General features: G+C 49.2%; 1 protein-coding gene across 1 annotated transcript in view; it reads right to left on the bottom strand.

Annotated features, from left to right (window-relative positions):
- Positions 1-10,617: 10,617 nt before the first annotated feature.
- RIPOR1 (RHO family interacting cell polarization regulator 1) overlaps positions 10,618-12,146 on the bottom strand; it is an 80,215-nt gene continuing 78,686 nt past the window's right edge. Inside the window, exon 22 of the mRNA XM_065416547.1 lies at positions 10,618-11,521. Within this exon, the coding sequence (XP_065272619.1) occupies positions 11,424-11,521 (98 nt within the window). The 3' untranslated portion in view covers positions 10,618-11,423. The remainder of the gene's footprint in view (positions 11,522-12,146) is intronic.

Here is a 12,146-nt window from a genome sequence, read left to right as displayed (position 1 = left end):
ATTGTCACAGGTCACTGGGTGGGCGCTTGAGCTGGTTTTGTGTTGTGTTGTTGAAAAGGAACCCCTAGATACTGAACCCTGCTCTTGTTGCTGCTGGCTCCACCTGGCAGAAGGGTTACATATGTGCATATTACTTTATTAACTTTAGGAAAAATAAATAATTTTAGGAAGAAGTGTCAATGCGGCCATCAGTGAGAGTTGGTGGCCCACTCTGAGGCCACCAAAAAATTTGTTGCAAGAACCCCTGCTCTAAGGCACCTGTTGCAAGTCAAGTTGCCTGCAGTTATTCAGGTATCAGTAACTGGGTGGCTCAAGGTGACATGCTGTGGCCACTGAACCCATGTAGTGTCAGTTGGAGTCCTCTCCTAGGCAGGTTTCAGAGAATGTCTTGTGCACGTTAGTTGCATTCTGTAGAGGCTCCTTCTGAAAGTTTTGCTCTGAGAGCACTATTTAAGGCCATCATTTCAAAGTGCTCTATAATACACATGCATACTTCAAATCTACTTGAAAGTATTGTTGAGGAAAATAGCCTTAATTCAATAAAGGGAAAATGAGAGAGTCCACACTTAAAACACTACAGTGGAGACGCTACCTACGCTGCTGGGAGGGGTTCTGCTGTCGGGGTAGGTAATCTTTCTCCGCAAGAGGCGGAAGCGCTGTCTACACAGGGACATAGGTTGGCTTACCAACGCCACTCAGGGCTGTGAGTTTTTCCCACCTCTGACCGATGTAGTTAAACCAGTGTAATTTTCTAGTGCGGAGCAGGCCAGACTCTAGTAAGCAGAGGCACTGCAGTAATAGAATCATGATGCATACTCCCCTTCCACTTTCTGAACAATGGGATCATATGTGGTCAAAGAAAAGTAAGTAGCTGTGACTCTCTTAAGTGTCAGCATGATCAAAAGAGTTAGAGCCTCAAGAAACTCCCTATTCTGAAGAATCAGAGCAGGCTGCGGATCAGGGACAGAAGGACGGTGAAGAAAATTGGCAGCATGTGACCTCCAGAAGAAGAAAGAGGAGTATCCATGTACCAGCAATGCAGATACAGGTGAGCAACTGTTTTCATGTTCTCTCCACAGGTCCTAATGCGGAGAGTGGCAGTGCTTCTCAAGCTATCTGATGTCGGGGACCGGCAATTTTTTCCCCAATGTGCCAGGGACCGGTGCCATATTATTATCCTATTTGACGCTCTTATGAGGAAACTCGCCATGGATTGGCAGCCAATGGCTCGCGGACCGGCACCGGTCCGCGGACCACCACTTTGAGAAGCACTGGACTAGATGATACATCTGAGGGAAGGGAGCAGAAAGAGACTCCACCGATTGGAAGGCATGAGATGCATTGTCCTAGGGATGGGGGTTCCACGACCACCACTCCCAAGAGAAGGAGGCGGGTGGCGGTGGTCGGGGACTCCCTCCTAAGGGGGACTGAGTCATCTATCTGCCGTCCCGACCGGGAAACCAGAGAAGTGTGCTGCTTGCCAGGAGTTAGGATTCACGATGTGTCGGAGAGACTGCCGAGACTCATCAAGCCCTCAGATCGCTACCCCTTCCTGCTTCTCCATGTGGGCACTAATGATACTGCCAAGAATAACTTTGAGCGGATCACTGCAGACTACGTGGCTCTGGGAAGAGGGATAAAGGAGTTTGAGGCGCAGGTGGTGTTCTCGTTTATCCTCCCTGTGGAAGGAAAAGGCCCAGGTAGAGACCGTTGAATCATGGATGTCAACGAATGGCTACGCAGGTGGTGTCAGAAGGCTTTGGATTCTTTGACTATGGGATGGTGTTCCAAGAAGGATTGCTAGGCAGAGATAGGCTCCACCTAACGAAGAGAGGGAAGAGCATCTTCGCAAGCAGGCTGTCTAATCTAGTGAGGAGGGCTTTAAACTAGGTTCACCAGGGGAAGGAGACCAAAGCCTTGAGGTAAGTGGGGAAGTGGGATACCAGGAGGAAGCACAAGCAGGAGAGCACAAGAGGGGAGGACTCCTGCCTCATACTGAGAAAGCAGGACAATCAGTGAGTTATCTTAAGTGCCTATACACAAATGCAAGAAGCCTGGGAAACAAGCAGGTAGAACTGGAAGTCCTGGCACAGTCAAAGAATTATGATGTGATTGCAATAACAGAGACTTGGTGGGATAACTCACATGACTGGAGTACTGTCCTGGATGGATATAAACTGTTCAGGAAGGACAGGCAGGGCAGAAAAGGTGGGGGAGTTGCATTGTATGCAAGAAAGTAGTATGACTGCTCAGAGCTCCAGTATGAAACTGCAGAAAAACCTGAGAGTCTCTGGATTAAGTTTAGAAGTGTGAGCAACAAGGGTGATGTGGTGGTGGGAGTCTGCTATAGACCACCAGACCAGGGGGATGAGGTGAACAAGGCTTTCTTCAGGCAACTAACAGGCCCTGGTTCTCATGGGGGACTTCAGTCTGCTGGGAGAGCAATACAGCAGTGCACAGACAATCCAGGAAGTTTTTGGAAAGTGTTGGGGACAATTTCCTGGTGCAAGTGCTGGAGGAACCAACTAGGGGCAGAGCTCTTCTTGACCTGCTGCTCACAAAAAGGGAAGAATTAGTAGGGGAAGCAAAAGTGGATGGGAACCTGGGAGGCAGTGACCATGAGATGGTCGAGTTCAGGATCCTGACAAAAGGAAGAAAGGAGAGCAGCAGAATTCGGACCCTGGACTTCAGAAAAGCAGACTTAGTTCTCTGAGGGAGTCAGATGGGCAGGATCCCCTGGGAGAATAACATGAGGGGGAAAGGAGTCCAGGAGAGCTGTCTGTATTTTAAAGAATCCTTATTGAGGTTGCAGGAACAAACCATCCCAATGTGTAGAAAGAATAGTACATATGGCAGGCAACCAGCTTGGCTTAACAGTGAAATCCTTACTGATCTTAAACACAAAAAAGAAGCTTACAAGAAGTGGAAGCTTGGACAAATGACCAGGGAGGAGTATAAAAATACTGCTCAGGCATGCATGAGTTAAATCAGGAAGGCCAAATCACAACTGGAGTTGCAGCTAGCAAGGGATGTTAAGAATAACAAGAAGGGTTTCTACAGGTATGTTAGCAACAAGAAGGTGGTCAGGGAAAGTATGGGCCCCTTACTGAATGGGGGAGGCAACCTAGTGACAGAGGATGTGGAAAAAGCTAATGTACTCAATGCTTTTTTTGCCTCTGTCTTCACGAACAAGGTCAGCTCCCAGACTACTGCACTGGGCAGCACAGTATGGGGAGGAGGTGACCAGCCCTCTGTGGAGAAAGAAGTGGTTCAGGACTATTTAGAAAAACTGGACGAGCACAAGTCCATGGGGCCGGATGCGCTGCATCCGAGGGTGCTAAAGGAGTTGGCGGATGTGATTGCAGAGCCATTGGCCATTATCTTTGAAAACTCATGGCGATCGGGGGAGGTCCCGGATGACTGGAAAAAGGCTAATGTAGTGCCCATCTTTAAAAAAGGGAAGGAGGAGGATCCGGGGAACTACAGGCCAGTCAGCCTCACCTCAGTCCCTGGAAAAATCATGCAGATGATCCTCAAGGAATCAATTTTGAAGCATTTTGAGGAAAGGAAAGTGATCAGGAACAGTCAGCATGAATTCACCAAGGGCAAGTTATGCCTGACTAACCTAATTGCCTTCTATGATGAGATAACTGGCTCTGTGGATGAGGGGAAAGCAGTGGACGTGTTATTCCTTGACTTTAGCAAAACTTTTGATACGGTCTCCCACAGTATTCTTGCCAGCAAGTTAAAGTATTATAGGCTGGATGAATGGACTATAAGGTGGATAGAAAGCTGGCTAGATCGTCGGGCTTAACGGGTAGTGATCAATGGCTCCATGTCTAATTGGCAGCCAAGGGTCAGTCCTGGGGCCGGTTTTGTTTAATATCTTCATTAATGATCTGGAGGATGGCGTGGATTGCACCCTCAGGAAGTTTGCAGATGACACTAAACTGGGAGGAGTGGTAGATACGCTGGAGGGTAGGGATAGGATACAGAGGAACCTAGAGAAATTAGAGGATTGGGCCAAAAGAAATCTGATGAGGTTCAACAAGGACAAGTGCAGAGTCCTGCACTTGGGACGGAAGAATCCCATGCACTGCTACAGACTAGGGACCGAATGGGTAGGCAGCAGTTCTGCAGAAAAGGACCTAGGGGTTACAGTGGACGAGAAGCTGGATATGAGTCAACAGTGTGCCATTGTTGCCAAGAAGGCTAATGGCATTTTGGGCTGTATAAGTAGGAGCATTGCCAGCAGATCAAGGGACGTGATTATTCCCCTCTATTCGGCATTAGTGAGGCCTCATCTGGAGTACTGTGTCCAGTTTTGGGCCCCACACTACAAGGAGGATGTGGAAAAATTGGAAAGAGTCCAGCAGAGGGCAACAAAAATGATTAGGGGGCTGAAGCACATGACTTATGAGGAGGGGCAGAGAGAACTGGGCTTATTTAGTCTGCAGAAGAGAAGAATGAGGGGGGATTTGATAGCTGCTTTCAACTACCTGAAAGGGGGTTCCAAAGAGGATGGATCTAGACTGTTCTCAGTGGTACCGGATGACAGAACAAGGAGTAATGGTCTCAAGTTGCAGTGGGGGAGTGTCACGGAGTCCCCGGGCGATGCTCTGGAACTGCTCCCTACGAAGCCAGTGAGGACTTTGGTGAAGTCTCCTCTCTGTGAGCAGATTGTCTTCAGGGCAAAAAGCTCACATGGCTTCACCTTCCTGGGTCTGACCTTGGAGCATTCAGCATCCTCTGCCCCTCTGTGTGCTTCCCACAGCGAGTCCGCCCAGGCGGGGTCCTGGGGAAGCCACAGGGTCCTGCACCCCCACTTCGCAGTCAGACGTGACTCTTAGCCAGCCAGTAAAACAGAGGTTTATTAGATGACAGGGACACGGTCTAAAACAGAGCTTGTAGGTACAGAGAAAAGGACCCCTCAGCCGGGTCCATTTTGAGGGGCAGTGAGCCAGACACCCACGTCTGCACTCACTCCACGTCCCCAGCCAGCTCCAAACTGAAATTCTCCAGCCCCTCTTCTCTAGCCTTTGTCTCAAAAACCAGTGGGAGAACACTTTAACCTGTCTGGCCATTCAATGACAGACCTGCGGGTGGCTATCTTACAACAGAAAAACTTCAAAAACAGACTCCAAGGAGAGACTGCTGAGCTGGAATTGATATGCAAACTAGATACAATCAACTCAGGATTGAATAAGGACTGGGAATGGCTGAGCCATTACAAACATTGAATCTATCTCCCCTTGTAAGTATTCTCACACTTCTTATCAAACTGTCTGTACTGAGCTATCTTGATTATCACTTCAAAAGTTTTTTTCTCTTACTTAATTGGCCTCTCAGAGTTGGTAAGACAACTCCCACCTGTTCATGCTCTCTGTATGTGTGTATATATATCTCCTCAATATATGTTCCACTCTATATGTATCCGATGAAGTGGGCTGTAGCCCACGAAAGCTTATGCTCTAATAAATTTGTTAGTCTCTAAGGTGCCACAAGTACTCCTGTTCTTTTTGCGGATACAGACTAACACGGCTGCTACTCTGAAATCTCCATCCTTAGAGGTTTTTAAGGCCCAGCTTGACAAAGCCCTGGCTGGGATGATTTACTTGGGGATTGGTCCTGCTTTGAGCAGGGTGTGGGACTAGATGATCTCCTGAGGTCTCTTTCAACCCTGATATTCTATGATTCGAAGGACTGGGGCAAGGCTGTCATTAATTAATGAGGTGCCAGGATACAGGTATCAGTCAAAACAGTAATTTATTTTTGTCTTGAAAAATAAACACTTTCTACAATCATTCATCTAAGCTAGAAAATCGAAAGTGAGCACTACAATCAGTTTCCTCTCAAAGTGCAGCAGTTTATCTGAGAAAGGGGTCCAAAGGAAGTACTAGACATTAGACAAGTTTGAGCCATGTAGCCCTTTTAAAACCTGTCAGCTAATCTCAAATTAAACTTCCCCCTCAACAAACTGTTACAAAAAAACCAAGCAATGCAGAAAACTACAGAAAACCTGTTATGGTGATACTCTAACCCAAAATAGATTTTTTGTAGACTCTCTTCACCTCTGTTGAACAGGAAATCCTGGTATAATTTTAACGGTGGTTGCCAGAGGTAGAATTAGTGGTGTAAGTTTGGGGTCATTCGGTCAAGGGTTTCCTGATAGTCAGCCCCTCACCCCCACTGAGTTTTTTAATTTTCAAAATGCTCTAAAATCCATTTATAGAGTGAGATTATCTTGAATAGTGGTAGAGCCCAGTGAATTTTAAAACAATTTTTCATTTCAGCTTTATATCGTGGGGGGCCCTGGGTTGGATGTGGGGTCAGATCTTGCTCCCTGAGGGGGGTGGGGAGGTTGCAGAATGAGCCCATGCTACAGTGGCAGCTGCTGGGCTCAGTTCCCTGGTCTGGGCATTGCGACCTGGTGCACTGGATCTCAGTGCTGCTCCGGTTTTCCCCCCCCCCTTCCCCCGGTCATGATGGGGGCGGGGGAGTGATGGCAGACAGGCCAAATTTCAGTGAGTGGCACTATGACCACTTCTGTAACACCACTTCTCTCCCCCTTGGTGTTTTTGTAATTTGTGCCATCTTCAAATGAGAGTGTTGGATGTTGCTTTTAAAGCAAATCTTAAAACAAAATAAGGAATAAAGTGAATCACAATCTGCAATTATATCAGAATAGCTCATGATGACATGGGCCATATGCTTTTTATTTCTGTGCTACGCATTCTGTTTGTCACAGGCTGACCCTTTTCACTACACATGGGCTCACTTGTCAGAACAATACTAAGTCTTCTCTTTAGTACAAAATAGAGACATTGGGTTTTGAGCTTCTATAAGAGTTTTAAATTACTCTTTCCTAGGCAAATGTACATATTACTGAAGGATAAGAGGCTCTGTTTAATTATTCATATTCTCATAGCACCTAGGAGCCCCAGCATAGTCCAGACCCTGCACAAACAGGAAAAAAACCACAGTCCCTGCCCGCAAAGAGCTTTTGATGTGGTCTTTTCCACTTAAACCCTACATACAGCTTTAAAATAACCCAGTGAAATTCTGCCACAGACCATTGTTAAAGCAGTGAAGTTCCTCTAGCAATAAGTCCCAAACACTTCCAGAGTGTACAGTACCAGCACACGCATTGCATTCCTCCCTATCACACTACAATACAGAACGAACTCTATTCCCCCTGGGCAAATGTCATCTGTGCGCTGCTGTGCAAGCGGCTAAGACCTGACGTTAATATTGCCGAGTGGAGTTCTACTGCACTAATGAAAAGTGTGTGTGTTAACTAAACATTTTGGTGAGCAAGGGGCTCTCTAAGAGGGGTGGAGTCTCAGTGAATGTAAAATGTGGAGATAAAGTAGCCTTCCTTGACATACCTTTAACTTGACCGTCCCTTCCTTTGAAGGGCTTGTATGCATTTATGTTCCCCATAGGCAGTCTTCACAATGTAACTGGTTTTGTCTCTCCTCTTTGGATACATCTTCCTAAATATTCATTCTGTTGGCAGGCTCGAGCAGCCCAGTGTTGTTTAATCAGTGTTGTGCCACTGATTCCCCCCGCTATCCATTTTGTTAAGCAATCCCCCTTCAAGCATTTAAACTGTTGAATAAAGCACTTAAACTTCAGGAACCCTGGGTTTCCCAATAGTCTGAGCTGTGTAAAGACTTGATGTTTACCTCGAAGTGCACGTGTCCAGGTGTGGCTCTGGGATCACAATGCCTTGGTTTTCACGTGTGGTTTTACAGCAGCATTTTTCTATTTTTGAACATGTTTCTGCTTTAGCTGTGAGACCCACGGACCCAAGGGGGAACTGACCAGGCATACAAGGCAAGTAATTAAGGAGACAGGCACAAAGTGCTTTTTCTCAGATTTCTCCCAGTTACAGCAATCTCAGGGGTCACTGGGAGCAGGGTGGGAAAGCAGTATTCAGAGAGAAGTGATTTGGTTTAACAGAACACTTTGCAGGGTTCAGTTGCAGGAATTGGGGGGAATCTGAATTCCTCCCTTTGTGCCCCCCAAGGGAGACCAGGTGACGTGATAGGAATGTGAACCCTGAAGGGCAAAGCATGAATGGAGAGCAGCTTCACTGTGTACTGGTAATAGAGCCGTTTTCAGTCGTGCAAAACCTCTTTAGGGGACAGAGAAATCTTACACTGGAGGGAGTGTTGGCCCCCAGTTCCATCACCTATGATTAACCCAAGGGTCCCACTGTACATTCCTAGCACAGGGCATTGGCAAAGTAGAGCCATGCATCTGATGCAGTGGGTATTCACCTGCGAAAGCTTATGCTCCAATACATCTGTTAGTCTATAAGGTGCCACAGGACTCTCTGTTGCTTCTTACAGCAATGGTGTTGCCCTATAGGTTCGAGGGAGAACAAGTAAAAGGAGCCCTCTCCCCCCATTATTTAGGGCTCTGGGGAAGTTAGAGAGGCTCAAAAAAGTTTCAGTAGTGACTGTCACCTGGGGAGCTGCAGGAGCTTGAAAGGGGAAATCTCCATCAGAGAGTCCCATCTCTTCCCCATTAACACGTCTTCATTAGCTCGGTACTGAGCAGCAGGGCAAGGATACTTCAAACGTCCCTCCTGGCCAGTCGATAAGGTCTGGCTGCTCCTGGCAAGAGCAGTGAGTAATGGATGCCTCTGAGATGCCACATGGATCACCGGCTACGTTGGCGGGGAGACTGGCATGGGGCTGCCTGGCTCCCACCGAGTGAGCACTGACCCAGCAGCATCTGTCTGCTAATTACAGGCATAGGAGAGGGCAAAGGTTTTTGCATCCCATTACCAAAGGCGGCAGCTTGTTTCCTGTGCATAAACCTGCACCCTAAAGCCCCAGTCAGTCTGGCAGCAGCACTGCAGTAAAGCTTTCCATCTGGTCAGCTTCCCAGTCACCTCTCGGATGAAGATTTCTGGACCCAGTCTGCCAGCTAGGGACTTGTTTGGTTTTAAGCTTATGCAAAATTCCTTCAGTTTTTGTGGAGTTCAGTGAAGGAGAAAATCTCTGTTTCCTGTTTAAAAAAGAATCATCCAAGGCCTCTTTTTAAAGGCCGGGCATCAACTTAAGGCCAAATGGCCTAAAGCAAAGTAAAAGTGGTTTCCAATTCCACTTGGCTCGTTGCTATTGATGCTCTGGGTCCTTGCTGCATTCCCCACAGCTCAGGCATGACGGTCGCTGCAGTCAGTTCCCCTTTCGGGTCTTTACCCGGCCATGTCCGAGCTGCAAACACTTCGGGGGAACTGGTCATTGGAACTGAAAACAGTTATGGAAACAGGAGGTTTTATTAAAAGCCTGTTTATCTAGCCTACATTTTGACCCTTAAAGTTGAGCTGCAGTACAAATGCCAGCAATCTGAAATAGGGGAACTCAAGTCTCCCTCCACCCCACTCAGTGGGTGTTACATGGCTCCCACTGGAGGGGGGGAAGACTCTTGGGAGCTGCTGCCCCGCCCTCTCCTTGGGCCTGATCTCCCCGAAGATTTCACAAGCCCACTGAGCAGAGGGCTGAGCTGAGACAGGCAGCATGTGCAGCGTCCAGCTCCCCTCTGGCTGGTACACTGCACAAGCTAATGGTGCATCTGGCCCCCTTTCTCAAGAGAGGCTTCTGTGGCTGGCTGCAGCAGCTGTCCCAGGAAAGCCCTGGATCTGCGCCCTTCCACAAAGAGCCTGCTGCGCTGGTGTTTCTGCTTGATCACAGGGCTGCAGGGGAGGGAGGAGATGACAGTCCCATGATTTGCTTCTGCTCCCTGCCCCCCACCAGGACAGCAGGGGCCACCCATCCCACAGTGTTCTCAGGCTCTTCACACATGCTCCTCTGTGCAGGGTGGCACATACGGAACGGTCTGTGCCAACAGCCGATAGTCATTAACAGGCAGAGGGTGGGATGCGGGCTCACGGGGGGTATTTACATTCAGAAAAATACTCTGGCTGCTACTTCTCCGGGCTGTGCCAGCCAACACTACAGGTCAGGCATCTCCTGCCCTCACAGCCCACGTTCCCTTCTGGGCTTCACGCAGTGCCTAGAAGCAGTGGTTTCCCCTCTGAGCAGGCTCTTCACACAAGGAGCTGGCTGCAAAAGGCAAACCAGCCAAAGCCCTGCACAGTCTTTGCAGCCAGCACTGCTGGGCAGCTGCTTGCATTGTGCTGTAAGGAAATAGGAGGTGCATTGATCAGGCCCAGTATTAGCATCCTGCTGGCTGCCTGAAGGGAGAGGGGTCCTGGCGCTGTGGTGTTCGCTCCTTGGATCATTTCTACCATGCTGCATTGTGGAAAAAATACACTTACTCTCCACCCCCGTCCAAAGCATCTCTCCTCCAGCTGCCCCACAGCCAGCAGGGTGCTGAGCGGGATCTCCAAACAGGGCAGGGACCAGCCACTTCACATTTCTAGGAGTGAGGATCCTAAAGTGCTCTAACAAGCTAATCTCAGGGAAGACGGGCATCCCTATCTTAGAAGTGGGCAAGCAGAAGCATGGAACTTTCCCAGGCCACACAGCTAATCCCTGCTGTGCTCACAAGACCATGCTGCCGACCATCGCTTTAACCACTAGCCTCTACTTCTGCCCCAGGCAAAACTCTCACAAAGCGACACCTTTGCTCATTAAAGGTTTATTTTAAAATCAAAATTAGCCATTCTCTGTAATTACATTATATATAGATTTATAGAGACTTTATAGAAAAGATTTTTTTGTTTTTGCTTTTCTGCAAAACTCAGTAAATAAAAAATAAAATAAACCAAAAAGGTGGCAGCTTCTGTCCATCTGTCCCCTCTCTGTGTTGCTCCTCTCCCCCACCCTGCTTTAAAAATGACTAACACCAGGGGAAGGCTCAGCTGTGGGTCCCTGCGGGCAACGCCGGAGAGGGGGAGGCAGGAGACCCTTGGAGCTGAAAAGAAGATACGCCAGCAGAATATATTAATATCTATGTCTTGTTTTATTTGAGTCCCGGGGACTCCAGGCGCTGAAGGAGGACGGTGCCCACAGCAAAGGGAGCTCCCGGAAAGAAACAACATCGCCTCAAAGTGCATGTCCATCTGGGGAAGTCTGAGCAGCCTGCGAGCTACTGGAAGCAGTCCCAATGCAGACTTCACGTGCCAACCCAGTCTCCAGCAGGGGCGCACAAGCTCTGGCCCCACCTAGCAAGTTGAAATAGAAAAGCAAGTTGGAGGGGAGGGGAGTGTCCGAAGCCCCACTTCTCCACGGTGGTGTGCCCAGCAGCCCCTCTGGCACAGTGCCGGGGGGAGGGAAAGCTGTGCTCCGTAAGGCAGTGAGGGGGGGTGTCGGGCTGGCAGGGAGGTACTAATACTGCTGCATGTTCCCAAGGGATGGGAGCTGGGCCCAGGCTGAGAGAGCCTCCAGCAGCTCCCTGGTGCCTTCACCCCAAAGGGATCACAAGTGTGTTAGTGCCAGCGTGTCTCAGAAAGCTGTGCTGGCCATGCTGCCTGGTGCGAAGATCCTCGGTAAGCTGTTCAGAGTCTCCTCCAGCCGCCGGTGAGCCGATTTACCATCTTCCCCTGCAAACACACAGCACGGTCAGTCACCCCAGCCACTCAGCAGGCTCCCTTCCCAGGCCCCTCTAAGCCCCCCTGTCCCCTCCACTCAGGCCTTGGCCCAGCTGAGCTAGAGCCCCAGTATGGCAGTCAGGAGAGCAGTGTTGGCTCCCCCCTGCTCGGCCTGCAGCTTACTGCGAGCTCGGGGCTGATGCACGCGGCTGGCTTCAGGCTTCTAAAGGACGTTTCTATTCAATGCGAATTGTAATAATAAAGAATCCAGGTGGGGGTGCAGATGGAACCCAGGGCGCTCAGCTCCAGCACCACTGCCCTCAAACAGTTCTGCTAAGGGGAAAATGCCCTCAGCTGGCAGAGCCTGTGCAGGCTGCAGCCACTAGGGGGCAGCACACATGCACACACCAGCAGGGCCGTACACTACATGCTGACACATTCGGGGCGGTGCCACAGAACTGGGGTCCACACACAGCAAAGACGCAGGTTAAAAGGACATGGCCGACAGGGTCCAAAACAAGAGACACTCGTGAGCAAAGCAGCAGGAATGGGGGAGCGGGAACGAATCTGGCCAACACGTCCCGACCTGTGCAGCTGCTGTCACGACCCGGAAGCCTAGTTAGCCAATCAGATGGTT

Source organism: Emys orbicularis, chromosome 14 (assembly GCF_028017835.1).
Source record: "Emys orbicularis isolate rEmyOrb1 chromosome 14, rEmyOrb1.hap1, whole genome shotgun sequence".
Lineage (NCBI taxonomy): Eukaryota > Metazoa > Chordata > Testudines > Emydidae > Emys > Emys orbicularis.
This window is presented reverse-complemented; position numbering and strand designations above follow the sequence as displayed.